At 36.8% G+C, this 16,386-nt stretch overlaps 3 protein-coding genes and 1 long non-coding RNA gene across 4 annotated transcripts; all 4 read left to right on the forward strand.

The window, feature by feature from the left end:
• On the forward strand, positions 1,275 to 3,971 carry LOC18778233 (protein translation factor SUI1 homolog 2). Its single transcript, XM_007213926.2, has 5 exons — positions 1,275 to 1,434; positions 2,099 to 2,185; positions 3,180 to 3,385; positions 3,463 to 3,516; positions 3,692 to 3,971. Exons 2-5 carry the CDS (start codon positions 2,149 to 2,151, stop codon positions 3,734 to 3,736), a joined length of 342 nt encoding a protein of 113 aa, XP_007213988.1. The 5' UTR covers positions 1,275 to 1,434; positions 2,099 to 2,148; the 3' UTR covers positions 3,737 to 3,971.
• LOC18780719 (thiamine thiazole synthase, chloroplastic) lies at positions 5,892 to 8,917 on the forward strand. Its single transcript, XM_007213743.2, has 3 exons — positions 5,892 to 6,584; positions 7,067 to 7,555; positions 8,547 to 8,917. The coding sequence occupies exons 1-3, from the start codon at positions 6,153 to 6,155 to the stop codon at positions 8,706 to 8,708; spliced, it is 1,083 nt and encodes a 360-aa protein (XP_007213805.1). The 5' UTR covers positions 5,892 to 6,152; the 3' UTR covers positions 8,709 to 8,917.
• On the forward strand, positions 10,752 to 11,492 carry LOC109948950. The gene is made up of 3 exons (XR_002271412.1): positions 10,752 to 10,978; positions 11,173 to 11,279; positions 11,387 to 11,492. It is a non-coding gene; the product is annotated as an uncharacterized LOC109948950 (long non-coding RNA).
• Positions 12,674 to 16,287, forward strand: LOC18780544 (DDRGK domain-containing protein 1). The gene is made up of 9 exons (XM_020562995.1): positions 12,674 to 12,903; positions 13,077 to 13,213; positions 13,315 to 13,423; positions 14,069 to 14,172; positions 14,554 to 14,655; positions 14,748 to 14,909; positions 15,393 to 15,449; positions 15,756 to 15,792; positions 15,899 to 16,287. The coding sequence occupies exons 2-9, from the start codon at positions 13,094 to 13,096 to the stop codon at positions 16,102 to 16,104; spliced, it is 897 nt and encodes a 298-aa protein (XP_020418584.1). The 5' UTR covers positions 12,674 to 12,903; positions 13,077 to 13,093; the 3' UTR covers positions 16,105 to 16,287.

The raw sequence follows: 16,386 nt of genomic DNA on the forward strand, positions 1-16,386 counted from the left end.
ATTAAAATTTTCATAATTTTCTAAATCTTAATGGAAAAGACGTTTTTATTTTTTATTAAAGATAAAAAGAAAGAGTAGATGTGGGTGTGTGAGTTGCCCATGGTTCACTGCTTGCCTCTTTAGAGCATTTATAATAGTAGTGTGTAAAGGTAGATGTATACTAAATTTACACATATTATCATTGAAAGTTATTGCAGTGGGAGGATGTAAAGGTTTGTAAATTTACATTGGGCACTGAATGTGTATAAAAAATATCATCAACTAAATGCGAAGCTGATAACTCAGAATCGACTCCGCCGTAACACGATATGGAAAAAAAATACTTCCTCTTTGCCTCTTTACACCTTATAGTTCAAATACTATCATGTATATTAGGTTAATTTAGAGTGCTTAGATTAGGAAAATATTTTACCTCATTCCCCTGTAAGAGCATCTCTAATAATAGTAGCAAATTGAATTCTTCAAACTAAAAATTTGATAGGTTCTATCTATAGTCATTGGGGCCTCCTAAAAAGATCTACTAAATTCATCGAGTTGTTCCAATAAAAAAAAAAAGAAGAAGATGGAAACATGTGAAGAAAGTCTATGTATTTATTATTTAAAAAAAAAAGTGTAGGTTTTTAGCATTTTCAATGTAAGTTTTATTATTCCAAAGCAAAATTAAATATTTTGAAGAGTGAAGGTCAACTTGTCAGTTCGAAAAAGGGAGAAAGGGGTTGCTACTTTAGTGATTAAGTTTGACAAGTTTGTTTCAGGAAGTTTTTTTTCATACGGGTGACCTATTTTAGCATTCAAATTTTAAAGACTATTAAAGATGCGCTATTCGAGGGAACGAGGCAAGCAATATACAACAATCGTATGAAAAATAATAATAATAATAAGGGATTAAGGATTTTCTAGGAGGATGACATATATTTTTCAATTTTTCCCCCTAACGTTTGCTGTGGGTGAAACGTTGACGTCAATCGCCAACCACAAACGATGCCGTATTGATCGTTCCAGAACAGACAAGACCGACTAAATCCATTATTTCAACGAGGAACGCAAAACCTTGTTGCTCTTTCCCTACCTCACACACCGTCGTAAATACAATCATATTAACACTCGCTTTCTCCTAACGACACCTGTCGATCCAAACTTTAAAAGTTCCCTTGACAGCGCGTATACTATCAAATAAAAACGTCTGCGAGTGCAGATGAACCGACTGAATCCAAAGTCCACTGTTTACCTATTTTTATTTTTATTAATTAAATAAACTTACTATTATCAAAACATCCATCTCAAGCAAATTTTCTATTCACTTTTTCTGTCTTCCCAAACAGCTATCTAGTAAGAAAAAGAGAGGTCGAGAGAGCTCAGGCTTATCTGATTTTTGGGGTTAGGGTTTTTCCTCTTTCCGAATCGCCTATTCCATAACCCTAACTATCGGATCAGGTAATTGGGTCTTGAATTCCCGCGATTCCTCTTTGTCTCTGTTTTAGGGTTTTTATGGTTTTATTTCTGCTCTGAATTTTAGGGATTTTGTATATAAATTGGAGATCGTTTCTTAGTTTTGTTTGAATGGAAGTATTAGGAAGCGAAGATGTTCTGAGAGAGTAGACAAAGTTTTATTATTTAGATGATTTACTTCTAAGTCTTCACAATCTGATCTGAAAAAAGATAAAAGATAACTTTTTTCGTTGGGAGCTCTGTTTTTTCTCTAATACTTGAAAAAAAAAATCATTAAAAAAAAATATTTGATTAATATGAAACCAAAATTTTGGTGCTTTGTCATTCGAACCCTCTTTTTGTTTTTTTTGTTTTTCTTTTGTTTTCAATTTTTACTTTTAACTAGGTTCTGTTTCTTATCAATAGGGAAGTCAGAAATTTAGGGACCAAAGAAACTGTGATTTTATAAAATTATATGTCTTCTGTATTGCAATTGCATTCGATTTAGAGTCTGTTTACTCCCTTATGATGACAAAGTTGACAAAAGTAGATGGGTTATAAATTTTTGGATTATGTTATCTGTGCTTTCTTATGTTGTTACCAGCTTTATTCTTGGGTTATCTTGGTCAGATAAAATGGTGATTTAGATTTTCTTTTTGATGTGATCCAGGTCTGAGCATTCTGGTTAGCAGGCCCTCTTAGGTTAATCAACCAAGTTTCATGTCTGAGCTCGACGTACAGATTCCTACCGCCTTTGGTATGTTCAGTGTTATTCATAACTCATTGTGTTTATGCGCTTGCAGACATGCTTGTAACTCTATATATGAATTCTTTTGGATATGTTGTTTGATAGCTCTGGGGCATTATATTGGTTGACAACTTGGATACCCAAATGCTTAAGGGATCATTTTAGACACTAACATGTAAGACTACTGCAATTTAGAAGGACTGTTGTTTGAGCAATTGGTTTTTATTGTATATCAACCGAGTGTGTCAACTAGTACTCTTCAGAAATCTGACCAACTGATCAACCCAAAGAAACCTAAATGGTTAGGTTTTCCCGCCAATTTTATGAATCTGAAGTCATTGGTTCAGGTGTTGGGATTATGTACTATAAAATCTGATTAAACCAACCTTGACCAATGTGTATGTGTGGTGAAATGAAATATATAAGGTTGGGCATGGGGTTCTTTGAACATTACGCATGCACTCTCGCTGCCACTTCATTATTAGTCTGTTACTCATTTTTATTGGTATACATTTGAAGCACAGAATAAAAATCTTGTTGAACATTTCCCACATTGTCTAGGATAGATTTTATTATTTTTCCTTGAACTTATGAAAAAAGCGGTGGTAGGCTACCCCCTTCTAAATCAGTGGCCTTTACTTCAAGGTACATAGGTTTGATTCTGGATAGCTGAATACCAAATAAGTAAACATCGAGTGGGAAAGGATTCCATTTTTAGAATCTAAAGCAAGGAGAACAAATAAAAAAATTCACCAAAAAATAGGATAACTTTATTTTTTCTACTGGAGAAAAATGGCACCAATGAGTCATTTAAAAAGAATTATGCACTTCTACAATGCAAACCCCTTCTGTTTTTAGCCCCTCTTAAGTTCTCTTGATTGTTGCACGAGGTATTATGTGTTTGTAGACTTGGATATCACCCCTCCTTAGCTTCCTTGTCTCTCTCATCCTTTCTTTTGACTCCCTTCATTAATCTAATTTGAATACTGATGCTTGGGTTCAGATCCCTTTGCTGAGGCAAATGCTGAGGACTCAGGTGCTGGGACAAAAGAGTATGTGCACATTCGTATACAGCAACGGAACGGCAGGAAAAGCCTGACAACCGTGCAGGGATTGAAGAAGGAGTTTAGCTACAACAAGATACTCAAAGACCTTAAGAAGGAATTTTGCTGCAATGGTACAGTTGTCCAGGACCCAGAACTAGGACAGGTGTGTGTTTAATATGGTAAAAGCTATAATTTAATTTGTACTAGACACCGTCTGATTGTCATCTTGTTTGTCTACAGGTCATTCAGCTTCAAGGTGATCAGAGAAAGAATGTGTCTTCCTTCCTCGTCCAGGTAGTTACCAGTCCCAAAATTGGTTTAGATTATGTTAAATGTGTACTATAGGTCGTCTTAAGTTGTGGAAGTGCTTGCTTGATTGTTTTCAGTTTTTGGCATCTTAGTTCTATTAGATGGTTTGAAAATGCAACAATTTAGAGGAATCTGATCTTGATTCTCGTTTTCTCTACAGGCTGGCATTGTGAAGAAAGACAACATCAAAATTCATGGTTTCTGAGCTGTTGCAGCAACTCAACTCTCTGCAGAATACATCTCCCTGTACGCTCAGGGCAGAACATGTTATCTGGATTATACATCATCTATAAGTTTGTCTGCTATGTGTATTGTGTTTCTGGTGTGTTCTAATTGCAAAGCAACTGGTGTAATGTGGATTGATCATGGAGTGTATGACAACTTGTGGCCGTCTAAATTTCAATCTCTATAAAGAATATATTAAGAATGCTATTTATCCAGATTTCCCTGCAAATTATTTTCTGTGAATGGAAAACAATAAACATATAAAGATTGGGTATGGGAGAGGCTCTCTGGTATAATTTGGTTTCTTGATTAGGGTATGGGAGAGGCTATGTGGTATCATTTGGTTTCTTGATCAAAAGCTAAGTTCTTCTTACTATGTGGTATCATTAAGTGCCTCCTCTTCCCCAGTATATCCTCCCTTAAACTAAGTTCTTCTTACTCGAACTACTTGACGGTATATCCAAATATTCTCTCTTTCAAATGGCTTGTTCGGATCATTCTTCTCACAATGCTTGTTCACTTAGAGGTTCAAGTACTACTCTAAAGCGGTTCTTGATGAAAAATAGCTTCGCTTTTTGTTCTTTTTTCTTAAAAAGTGTAAATTTGGCTAGCTCAAATTTGATACTTGAGGTCATTTGCTATTCGAAGCACTTCGGTTTGGTTCGATTGTAAGAGCATGCATCTCTAACGGACTTCATGAAGGAACTAATTAGTACGATAGAAGTTGAAAAACTCAACTTTAAGGCCATGTATGGTGGGCTAGATTGAATTGGATACATTCAATTAAAATGAAAATTTCATCTCTTATTTAAGAGTAATGCTATTTGGACACACAACATTGACCACCTTAACTGACCATCTTATGTGGCAACTGATGTGTCATGTCATGTCAATTAATGAATGTCGTCATGTCAATTCAAAAACAAATTAAAAAACCCTAGCATTCCTAGTGAGTGGCCTCATGGTAGCATTCATTAATTGACATGGCATGACACATCAGTTGCCACATAAGATGGTCAGTTAAGGTGGTCAATGTTGTGTGTCTAAATAGCATTACTCCTTATGTAATTCTAAAAAAAGGTGGCTAGCATTCCTCTTTTGGTTCATAGGAAATGAGGCTTGGGGATGAGTAGGGGGCGAACGTGAAACCCTCCTCTCCCCTTGAGTTTTATTTTCCCTCATCATGAAAAAGTTTGAGAAAATGAGCCAACATTAAATGCACATTTTTCATGATTATTTTGTTCCCATTAACAATTTAGAATTACAAAATATCATTAAATGCATTTTTTATTTGATTTAATATGGGTATAACTGGAAAATTATACAAACTTTGTTTTCCATTCCTACTCAAAACAAACATGAGAAATGAAATAAAGTGATATCTCCGAGTTACTTTCCCAATATTACCAAACATAAAAAATGAATATTTCATTTTTTATCCCTTAAAAAATGATATGGAAAGTTATTTCCTCTCAAATTCATTCTGTAAACCAAACATAATTGCAATGGATTCATATCAAAATCTGATACATTGACAGGTCTGAAGTTGGGTGTTTTGATTGGTGAGAGGGAGGGGTAGGGGACATTGATTTTGGGGAGTTGTGGTGGTGCTGGGTGGGGAGGAGGAGGGGATTGGAAAGAGAGTGACATATTTTCTTTTTTTAAATGTTTTAATAATTTATTTCATTATTTGAAATAATTTGTGGTTGATTTATCGCCACGTCGCTTGTTAAGGGACCATTTGATAGCAAAAATGACAAAAGATACGAAATAATAAGGAAACCAAAGTGTGTGTACGAAAATATCAAATAAATCTATTCGATTAGCAAAGTGAAAATTACCCCCATTAAGTACAAAGACGCTTAATTTAGAATGATTAGCTTAACCCCACCACGATATGTGGAAGAAAAAACAGGGAAAATGAAAAAGTATTTACCTTCTAGTCCCGCACCCAAACAGAAAAATAATCAACGCAAAGCCGATCCGTCCACCCTATGAAAAGATATTATTTCTTTAAAGGAGCCTTTGTCATTGATAATGAGAAAAAGGTCTGCAAAAAAGTACAAAAAATGGCACACACCCCACATGAACAACTTGAAAAGAAATGACAGTGAAGTACACTCTCACACCCACAACTCAACCACACTGTGGACTGGTTCATGTGTGCCACTTGTACCTGACCTGCGCGCTGAGCTGAGCTTTACCTCACAAAATTCTAGACCCTTCATTCATATCCTATCCTCTTCCCACGTGGCCCCTCCCAATTCCCCCACAGATATTTCAGCCCCCTTCTTCCTCCTTAAATACCCACCCACCCTCCTCACTCCCATCAATTGCAAACCCTAAAACCCAAATCAATCTTATCATCTCTATCTCTCTCTCTCTCTCTTCCGTCAATGGCATCCATGGCTTCTACTCTCATCTCCTCCCCCCTTACCACCAAGCTCCAAAAGCCCTCTCTCCTCGACTCCTCCTTCCATGGCACTTCCGTGGTCCGCCTTCAGCCCGCCAAGGCCGCCACCAACTCCAACAACCATGGCCTCTCTGTTTCCATGTCCGCCAACGGCTCGACGCCGTCGTACGACCTCAGCGCCTTCAAGTTCGACCCCATCAAGGAGTCCATCGTCTCCAGGGAGATGACCAGGCGCTACATGACCGATATGATCACCTACGCCGACACCGACGTCGTCGTAGTCGGCGCCGGATCCGCCGGGCTCTCCTGCGCCTACGAGCTCAGCAAGAACCCCAACGTTCAGGTCGCCATTATCGAGCAGTCCGTCAGCCCCGGCGGTGGTGCGTGGCTCGGTGGCCAGCTCTTCTCCGCCATGGTAATCTCATTTCTGCCTCCATTAACGATTTTCGAGCCACCTTAATTAATGATTGTTGTTTTGTAGTTTAGCTGTTTATTTTCCGCCACGGTAATTTTTTTTAAAAATCTTAATTTAATTTAAGCATCAAGTGGTCTTCATTTTATTTTTTGTCTCGCTGTGTGACACGTGTCTCACATGCCGCTTCTAGGTTTTGATAATTCGACAGTTTTTTTGAAATAGTATTTTGTTTGTTGGAATGAATTGTGTGTATATATATATACATATTTCTTTAAATTGTTTTTATTGTTAGATATTGTCGGATTTTCTGTCAAAAGCATTCTGAAAAGCTTCAATTGGGATTCGGTCCGTCTGAAAAGTCGAGATATATATTGAAAATAAATAAATAAATAATATTTTTTGGTAATTAGCGTTACCAAATTTGATACAAAAAAAAAATATATAGAATTGTGATTGTATATCTAATAACAAATAATTTACAGGTTGTGCGTAAACCAGCTCACCTTTTCCTAAATGAGCTCGGCATTGCCTACGATGAGAAAGACCACTATGTTGTCATCAAGCACGCGGCCCTATTCACCTCCACTATCATGAGCAAGCTCCTTGCTCGGCCTAACGTGAAGCTCTTCAACGCTGTGGCTGCTGAGGACCTGATCGTTAAGGGAGGAAGAGTTGGTGGTGTGGTCACCAACTGGGCATTGGTCTCGATGAATCATGACACACAGTCTTGCATGGACCCTAATGTCATGGAGGCCAAGGTAGTTGTGAGCTCCTGTGGTCACGACGGGCCCATGGGAGCCACTGGGGTCAAGAGGTTGCGAAGCATTGGGATGATCGAGAGCGTGCCCGGGATGAAGGCCTTGGACATGAACACGGCTGAAGATGCCATCGTGAAGCTGACTAGGGAGATTGTGCCTGGAATGATCGTTACAGGCATGGAAGTTGCTGAGATAGATGGATCTCCAAGAATGGTAAATTTCTTTCTCATGGATTTATTCACTATTACTGGCATGGAAGTTTGCTTACGCTTAATACCATGCTGACTGTTTTTGCATGAATCGTTTGTTTGACTGAATTTTTAAAGTACCATGCCAAACTTATAACTTTGATTCCTTTCTGATGGAAGGGACTAAATTATCCTTGATGTCTTGTACAAACACTCTAAGCCATAGAAACCAAATTGGTCAAGATAGGGGTTGCGATGGCTCCCTGGTCCTAGACTGTTCAGATAAAACATTAAGGATTATTTGGTCCTTTAGCATATATAATAATTTAGAATTAAAGTTTTAGAATAATAGTCATATTTGCATAGTAAAATCAGTGTTTCTAGGTCATTTGTACTTAAAACACTTCACTCAATCCACATTATTATAGTCAAAAGCTGCTATTTTTGTTCAATACTGGTGATTTGATGGTCGTATATCTGGTGATTTAGCAATTTATAAAAGTTGTCTTCCCCTTGATATCTTGAGTTTCAAACATAGTGCCGAGTGCTTTGAGCCTTTGACGGGGTGCGAATATTCGAGGTGGTGCAAATAATGTTCCCCTATAATAATAGCAGGAAGGAAAGAAATTTTCGTCCTTTTAATCATGAAAGGTGGAGTAGACCCGACCTAGAATTGCATCCTCGATGATAATAGAAGGGGCCCAAACCAATCTCATTTGCTAGCCTTTCCTAAACGATAGTGACATATATATTATGGCCTCTATTTGGGAACCTTTACAATACTATGTCTTGTTCCCTTCTGCACTCAATTCAAAGATAGTGAGTTAAAAGGGAATATGGGTCCAAAACCTTTTCCCTTGTTCTGTTCTTGTATGTTTGTAAAAGTTCCATTACTTGATTATATTGTGGTCCTGGTTGATTCTGTGACCTTATGTAATTTGGATTTTGTGTTTGGAAATGGTGGTCCTAATTGCGATTGTGACTTAACATAATAATTTGCAATTTGGGTGATGCAGGGGCCTACTTTTGGAGCCATGATGATATCAGGGCAAAAGGCAGCCCACTTGGCATTGAAGTCACTAGGGCTTCCCAATGCTTTGGATGGATCATATGTGGGAAGCATTCAACCAGAGCTGATCTTGGCTGCCGCGGATTCTGCTGAGATTGCAGAGGCTTAAAAATGAGGTGAAGAAAAAAAAAACCAAGCCGGAAATAATAGTGGTTAGGAGTGAGTTTATGGTGGTCGGTAAGTGATGGTGTTGATATTTGATGTTGGCAATGTGAACTGAGTTTTGTTAATAATGTGGCAGTATCTGTAATTGTTTTGCTAAGGCTTTGTTGGAAATGGAAATGGGAGCATCACTTGCTTCCTATTATATTCTATGCTTGTGCTTTGTCTAGGCAAGTTCTATGCTTGTGCGCTTGTGTGCCCCTATTTCCTCCTCCATTGAATATTAAAAGAGAAACCTATAAAGACCTTTCGCCCAATGCGCCTGGTTTGCAAATCTATATGGGCCGGTCATTGAGCGGGAGTCTCCAATGGCCCAAAAGGGTTCCATAGGTCCAAAACCAATTGGGCTGCATTAGCCCAAGTGTGTATATGTTGGCCCAACTTGGTACCAATTGGATTCAAAATTCTATAATGAAGGTGCCATATATGGGACTTCTCATGTGGATTTTCATATTAATCACGTGATCATTTCATTAAACTTAAGTGAAGTTACTATTAAGATGAATAATGTGGTTAATATGAAGGTTTACATCTATGGCAAGGTGGTTGGTGCTCATGGTATCTATTCTCCACCTGAAGTATTTTAGCTCACCATTTTAATTCAAGGTGTACATTCAGTATTCTTCTTAACACTTGACACGTGTCCATAAGTATAACAATGATTATATAAATTAAAGTAAAAAATTAACTATGATTATGCCTATAAATATATATCAAGTATTAAGAATGATGATGCGCACACGCTCAAAAGTAATGTGGCGAGCAAAAATATTTTCTTTCCCATCCCTAAACTCAGTACAGTTCGTTTAAATGGATTCACTGGCCTAAGAAGTGGTGATGCATGAACTTGACTTCATTTACTCATTCTCACAAGTACTTTAAAAATAATATCATAATTCCCACTATAGGTCATCACCACCATAATGAAGTTCGATGCTCCTTCCAGTAATTTTACATTTTTGTTCACATAATTTCAATTTCGGGAATTTTACTCATGAATGCTTATTTTATGCAACTTTTGTCATAATCGCTACGCCCATAAAAAAATGAAGACGGATGGCAGCACGTGAATGTTCATTTGTAGGCATTTTCAACATTTCTAGTGTGTTGACTTATTGTAGTTTGACTTTATTCTTAGGGGTGCATTCAATTTAGATTTTAAAATATTTTAAAGAAGTTTAAAAGTTTAAGTGTATTCAATCACGATTTTATAGAAGTTTATTCAATTCTGAGTGTATTCAATTTAAACTTTTTAAAATCCATTCAAATTTGAATGTATTCAATCACGATTTTAAAAGATTTCATAAAAGTTGAGGTGTATTAAAAAACTCATTGATTTTAAAGGAAATACAAAAAGTGGTGGATTTCGTTTGATAATAAACTAATTTTAAGCAATGACAAATCTTTGCTTCCCTACAAAGATTTTGTTAAATATATTATTTTTATTATCAATACAAGATTTCACAACTTCTACTATCACCATCTTATCATGACTATAACTATAGCCGTCGCCGCCACCACCACCACCATCTTATCATAAACTACTTTCACACTTTGACTCCTAATAGTTTAGGGTTTTGTTAATTTGTGAAAATTGTGAAGAAAGTTGATGTTGGCTTGAAAGAATCAAAAAGATCATCTTGGACAATATGATTGTTGTGGATGAGTATGAAAAATAGAAAAATGAATCTAAGAACGAAAATGAAAACTTAAGATCTATGAGGGTAAGAGCAAGATATTAAAACATTGAGGGTATGTTTGGTAGGCCTCACTAGACTGGACTAGACTGGACTGGACTATATAGCACTTGAAAACTATGTTTGGTAAGAAGGAGGACTAACTTAAATGAGATTGTAGAGTCCTAACAGGAAAAAAATGCATCGCTCGCTCTTCTAATTTAGTGAGGCTGAAACTTGCTTCACAAATTAGCGAGTTCGCAAAATAAAACACACTAGTCCTCCAACACCGACAACTTTCAACGCCTCTCTCTCGTTTCGTTCAATATTGACTCCTGCTCTTCTTCCAAGCTATACTCAGGTAAGTTTTTCTGGTCTCTCGCTTTGCATTACAATTGAGGTAGGGCTTGCAGTTGCAGAGAGATATAGAAGGAGGTGAACCAAAATATATTCTTGGGTTATTGCCTTTCAGCGACAACTATATATTTTGGGTGGCTTCAGGCTCTACCATCGCCGTAGAGATTGAAAGGAGGTTTCTTGGGTAAGTATTTGGTTCTAGCCATCAGCTAAATGAAATTTGAATTTTGAGTCTTAGCCCCAAGATATTGTGGCACATTTGTATCTGCCATTGCAAGGGCCATGTCAAAATCAGGTCTTGCGATCCCAAGTCCATGGAATGCCAAATCTTCTTATGTTAATTATTGGTGTACATTAGTTTGATTATGGGGGTTTCAGGTGTGGCTAGAGGATGTGGGTGGCAACACTTGGATGTGTTTGCTTGGTTTGCTAAACTCGATGGCAACACTTGGCTTTCATTTTACAAATTTCATTTTGGAGCAGAGGTATGGAAAAAGGCATGAAGATGAGCTGCCCAAGTTCTGTAATTTTCTGCCTTGTTCTCTTTTTGGGTTGTTTGTGATTGAATGATTTTTTGTCAAATTGCATGCAGTTCCAATTCGTAGAAGTTCCAAAAAGGGAGAAGCTGAAAATAATGAAATCAGAAACAGAGAGAGAAGAAACGAAAAGGGATGGTGAAGAGAGAGGAAGAAAAGAGAGAGGGGAGAGAGGAAAGAAGAAAATGCTTCACTAATTAAATATTAGAATTTATTTGCCTCTTTCCTTAATGAAATAATGAATTGACCAAAAAAAAATATATTAGAATTTTATTTATTTATAGATTACAATTTCTAATTAAATTTAAATATATTAAATATTTATTTTTTAGTCCGACACAGCACCAAACATAGGTCTTCACTATTTTTACAATCCAGCTTCTTAGTCCGACGCAAAACCAAACGTAGGTCGGTATTTAATCCAGCTTAAGCCAATCCGAGCTAATCCGAGACAGTCCCAGGATTTAGTCCAGTCCATGACAGTCCGCCGTATCAAACGACCCCTGAGCCGACTATCTTGTACGCACGGGCGGAATCACATCCAAGGCTGTAGTGGGTTATAGCCTAGGTAAGTTTTGAATAAAAAAACAAAAATAAACCTATATCTATATGGCCCACTACAAGAAGTCTGATGCCTTTATTTGTTTTTTTTTTTTTTTTTGGTGGCAAAGTCTGTTGTCTTTTTTTATCTGAAATTATCTCTTGCCTTTTTTTTTTGAAATTATCTACTGCCTTTGGCAAAAGATTTTTGAAGAAGAAAAAAAAACCTAAATGGCAATCAACTACAACACATTAAGAAAATATTATTTTCTCAAATTTATTTGTATTCTCTTTCAAGAACAGAACAATATATTAACATAATTTTATTGTTCTTGTGTTTACAACTAATATATAAATGAAATTTAATTATTTATATATTTTTATTTACATTCGTGAAGCTTATTCAGTTGATGTCAAGAAATTTTTAGAGATTCAAATTGTAAAAATAAGATTTCTTTTATATTAAAAAATTATTAAATTTTAAGCTAAAAATATTAGCTACTGCACTCACAAAAAAATTCTTAATTCGGCCTTTACTCGTACGAAATTCGACAAGATACACAAATATTATCAGATTATATAGTACTTTATAAGAGGATTCCAGCTCCCAAAGTGTATCACTATTTTTGTAATGATATGTTTAACCACCTTTGGAATTGTCACGGAGATAGGCAATGAGTCTCTTAATCCCATTGTTAGTATTTGGTGTTTAATTTAATGTTGTTTTTAATTGAAATAATACAAATATAAAAAAATGTTTTCCATGTTTTGGAACTTGGAAAGAAAAAACAAATGTAATTTTCCCCCACCCTCTCTTTTGGGGCAATGACACGGGTCCTCTTGGCGAAAGAGAAAACAAAGCCAAAAGCACAGAGCAAAGCTACGCGTCCGCCTCGAGAAACCGTAGAAAACCTAAAAAGGGGCTCGTGGGTCGTGTGAGCAGGAGGGTCGTCTCGTTCTCACTTCTCTCAGCTAACCAATTTACTAATTAAATCTTCCTTCGTCGATTATCGAAAGCTTAACTGCTAGTACGGTGAGTCGTGACCATAACTCTCTGTTTGGTTTCCGAGAAAGCCTCAGAAAAATAGAGAACAAAAAGAAAGCTTCAGACATTACAAGGCCATTCAATCCGAATTTTGCACGTTTTATTTTAGTTTCCGAAGCGTATTTTATAGAGGCTCATTTGAGTGGTGGTGTTGTTGGCAGCCTGAGATTGAGAAAATATGGAGGAAATGTTGGCTATAGTTCTTTCTATGCTTCTTGTTTTGGCATTAATTCCACTTTATCTATGGAAACGGCGTCAAGATTCTCGATTGCCTCACGATCACGAAGAAGAGCCGCAGGTTTGATTTTTCTAAACCTAATTCCATTGCAATGTAATTGTTTCGAGATTTATTTGTTTTCATTTCATAATTTTCTCTTAATTAAAAAAAAATTAATTTAGGTTGCTCAGAGGGAAGGTGTAGTGCGTGCCACTGGTGCTCGTCGGATGCGAAGGAGGCCGGCTTCTGGAGCAAGCACATCAGCTGCCGCTGCTGCACCAGTTGTAGAAGGTTTGTGGTCTGCTGCTCTCTTTTATTCACATTGTTGACTAAAAGAATGCTTAGAAGGGTTTATTTTCATTTCTGGGTTTGATATTTAACGAGTAAGAGAGTGGAGTATGTTGCATATAAGCTGAATGGATGAATTATATGACTGATTGGGACTCTGTGAGGTTTTGCGCTGTTCGTATCATTTTGATTGGATATGTTTTGTGTTATGCATGAATCACGATTGAAATAGATAGCAATTGGTACACGATCTTATTTTGCTTTAAGGTGCCAAATGTTGAGTAGTGGTAAGACAATAAAGAATGAAATATAAATAATGTCTTTCCAATAGATAATGCTCTCATCCAATGATGATTAGTGGGGGAAATTGCGGTTTACAAGGTTTGATCTAGTGTGGTCAGACCTGTGATTATTCAAAGAGGAGAAGTAGGTTTATTCATTCATGAAGGGACTACTAAAATGATGCAGTCGTATTCAGTTTAGAAAATGTAACCCGCATAAGTGGAGGTGCAAATTTGGACTTGTCTGTTGCATTCACTAGTGTTAGGTACCTATATTAAGGAAAATTGTTTTTCCTTATGTAATCTGTATAAGTAGAAAAAGCGGTATTTTGTCAAATAAAGTGACCATCAATAATTCTAAATACAGAAACTGTTGATGGAAGTGATGAGGAAGATGAGGGTGAGTATTATGAAGCCAAAGCATCTAAGAAAAGGGAAAAGAAGCGTCAGGAGCGGGAAGCACAACGACAAGTATTGTTTCTCCTTTTTATCTCTTCATTTGAAAGATTGCATTTTCTCTCCGTCTCTCTCTCTGCATTTTCTAGTAAACTTGTCCTGTCTTGAATGTCCAGCAGCCCTTACATTTTAATGAGTTTGCAGATATCCGAATATCGAAATTTAGTGATAAAGACATAAGCTGATTCCTTGTAGTCATTGAGATGTAGGAAATGTTAACAAGTTTGATTACTACAGCATTCTATAGATATAAAATACTAAAACATGAAAAATAATTTATTTCTGTGGGTTCCTGATTTGTTTTCATGGCATTCTTTGTATTTTATTTCCCCTTTTTTTCCTTTCAAGTGAAGCAGAATTAGTTTGTTTTATTTGGTTCCATCCCATTGTTTGAAGGCTGAACAAGCTGCACGTGAATCGAGGAATACAAAACAAGACCGCTATGCTGAAATGCGGAGGAGGAAAGATGAGGAGCGTGAGGCACAGGAGCGTCAGCTGGTATGTTGATTTTCTGCTCTCTGTTGGATAATCAAGATGCATATGTGTGTGTGGTTGGATTACTGGCTGAAGATATGACTATTGTTTTATAGGAGGAAGAAGCCAAGGCTCAGAAGGCTAGGGAGGAGGAAGCTGCTGCATTAGAGTTCGAGAAGTGGAAAGGAGAGTTTTCTATAGATGCTGAAGGTACTACAGAAAATGAAGTGCAGGATGGACATCAGGATTTGCTCTCTGATTTTGTGGAATACATAAAGGTAGTTTTCAGTTCTGTACCTGTTACAGTAATTCCGAGATATTGTTCTTTACTTTTGTAGCTACCCCTTGAATGTTTCCATTGGGTGGGCATCAAAAATAGGGATGAAAATGGCCTAATGATCTATGGATATTAAGGTTGGATTGTAGTTTGTTTAACTTGTCTGGTGCAGTTCAACCTGGTCGTTGGCTTATTTGCTAAACAATTTTACTCCCTAGCTGTTATGGTCAAACTTGATTTGAACTTGAGGTGATGCCTGAATGAATGAACCACAATGAGAAGCTTGTGCGTACAATGGCTAATTTCTCTTTTTGTGTCCTCCTTAAGATAGCTTTACTTGTTTAGAGTTTAATTTTTTTTTTCAAATGTTTGCATGTCTTCTATATGAGACCTCAGTCGGATGAGTTAATGGTTGACAAAGTGAGACTTTCAAGTTGAGGGTGTGATTTTGTTATTAATACTACTATTAATCCTGATGTTGCAGAAACATAAATGTGTACCCTTGGAAGATCTTGCTGCTGAATTCAAGTTAAGAACTCAGGTAATTTCTCCACATATTTTCCTTGAATAAACATATAAATCAACAAATTCCATGCCTGCTTACATACCTCAAATTGCAGTAATAGATTAAGTTTTTATGTGAAAACTAGTAAGGCATATGGAAAATATCTTTTCTAAGTGAGTCATCAACTGAGTTCTGATCTTTTCATATCGAACATGCTTTCTGTATGCAACCCTGGTCAGGAGAGAAAGTAACCCCTTCTTTTTGGTTGATCAGGTTACATTGTCTTGAATTTTTTCCAGATTTGTCTTACTAATTTTACAATGCAACTAATGGTTCATGCAGGAATGCATCAATCGGATTACCTCTCTGGAGAGTATGGGTATGTTCAGAGCCATTTCATCATTGAATTGTTTAACCTAGTGGAATAATGCCTTGCTTCAGAAAGTAAAATTCCCTTTGCTGAGAATGACATTTCTTTGTGTTAGGGCGACTTTCCGGTGTCATGGATGACAGAGGGAAATACATATACATCTCCCAAGAAGAGATGCAAGCTGTGGCAGACTATATTAAGCGTCAGGGAAGGGTTAGCATTTCACATCTCGCTAGCAAGTCCAACCAGTTCATAGACTTGGAGCCAAAAGCACAATTTGTTGAAGAAATAAGTAGTGCGGCAGAGATAGCTGTCACTTGATTTAGTTAATGTACTTTGTACGTGTAAAGGACAATTACGACAGTGTAATGAAAATTGTGGCAAGCGGAATGAACTGGATATGTATCTAAAAGAAAGGTGTAGGAGGTAGGGATTCGGTTTTAAGCAGTGTTTTACGTGACCGCGAATATAAGAAGAAAGCTATTCTGAGAAATTCTTGGTGCAGGTTTAAGTATTAAGTTCCTCTGTCTCTTAAGTTTAAACATGCTTGAGAGGAACAAATGGTCTGATTCTGGTGCACATGATTTTTTTTGCCACAGAAAT

This window comes from Prunus persica, chromosome G4 (assembly GCF_000346465.2).
Source record: "Prunus persica cultivar Lovell chromosome G4, Prunus_persica_NCBIv2, whole genome shotgun sequence".
In the NCBI taxonomy this organism is placed as follows: Eukaryota; Viridiplantae; Streptophyta; class Magnoliopsida; order Rosales; family Rosaceae; genus Prunus; species Prunus persica.

Coding starts and splice junctions, on each gene's coding strand:
- LOC18780544 (XM_020562995.1), top strand. CDS start 13,094: ATGGAGGAAATGTTGGCTATAGTTCTTTCTATGCTTCTTGTTTTGGCA. Junction 14,656..14,747: donor AGGCACAGGAGCGTCAGCTG/GTATGTTGATTT, acceptor ATTGTTTTATAG/GAGGAAGAAGCCAAGGCTCA. Junction 15,793..15,898: donor TACCTCTCTGGAGAGTATGG/GTATGTTCAGAG, acceptor TCTTTGTGTTAG/GGCGACTTTCCGGTGTCATG.
- LOC18778233 (XM_007213926.2), top strand. CDS start 2,149: ATGTCTGAGCTCGACGTACAGATTCCTACCGCCTTTG. Junction 3,386..3,462: donor AGGACCCAGAACTAGGACAG/GTGTGTGTTTAA, acceptor GTTTGTCTACAG/GTCATTCAGCTTCAAGGTGA. Junction 3,517..3,691: donor TGTCTTCCTTCCTCGTCCAG/GTAGTTACCAGT, acceptor TTTTCTCTACAG/GCTGGCATTGTGAAGAAAGA.
- LOC18780719 (XM_007213743.2), top strand. CDS start 6,153: ATGGCATCCATGGCTTCTACTCTCATCTCCTCCCCCCTTACCACCAAG. Junction 6,585..7,066: donor GCCAGCTCTTCTCCGCCATG/GTAATCTCATTT, acceptor AATAATTTACAG/GTTGTGCGTAAACCAGCTCA. Junction 7,556..8,546: donor TAGATGGATCTCCAAGAATG/GTAAATTTCTTT, acceptor TGGGTGATGCAG/GGGCCTACTTTTGGAGCCAT.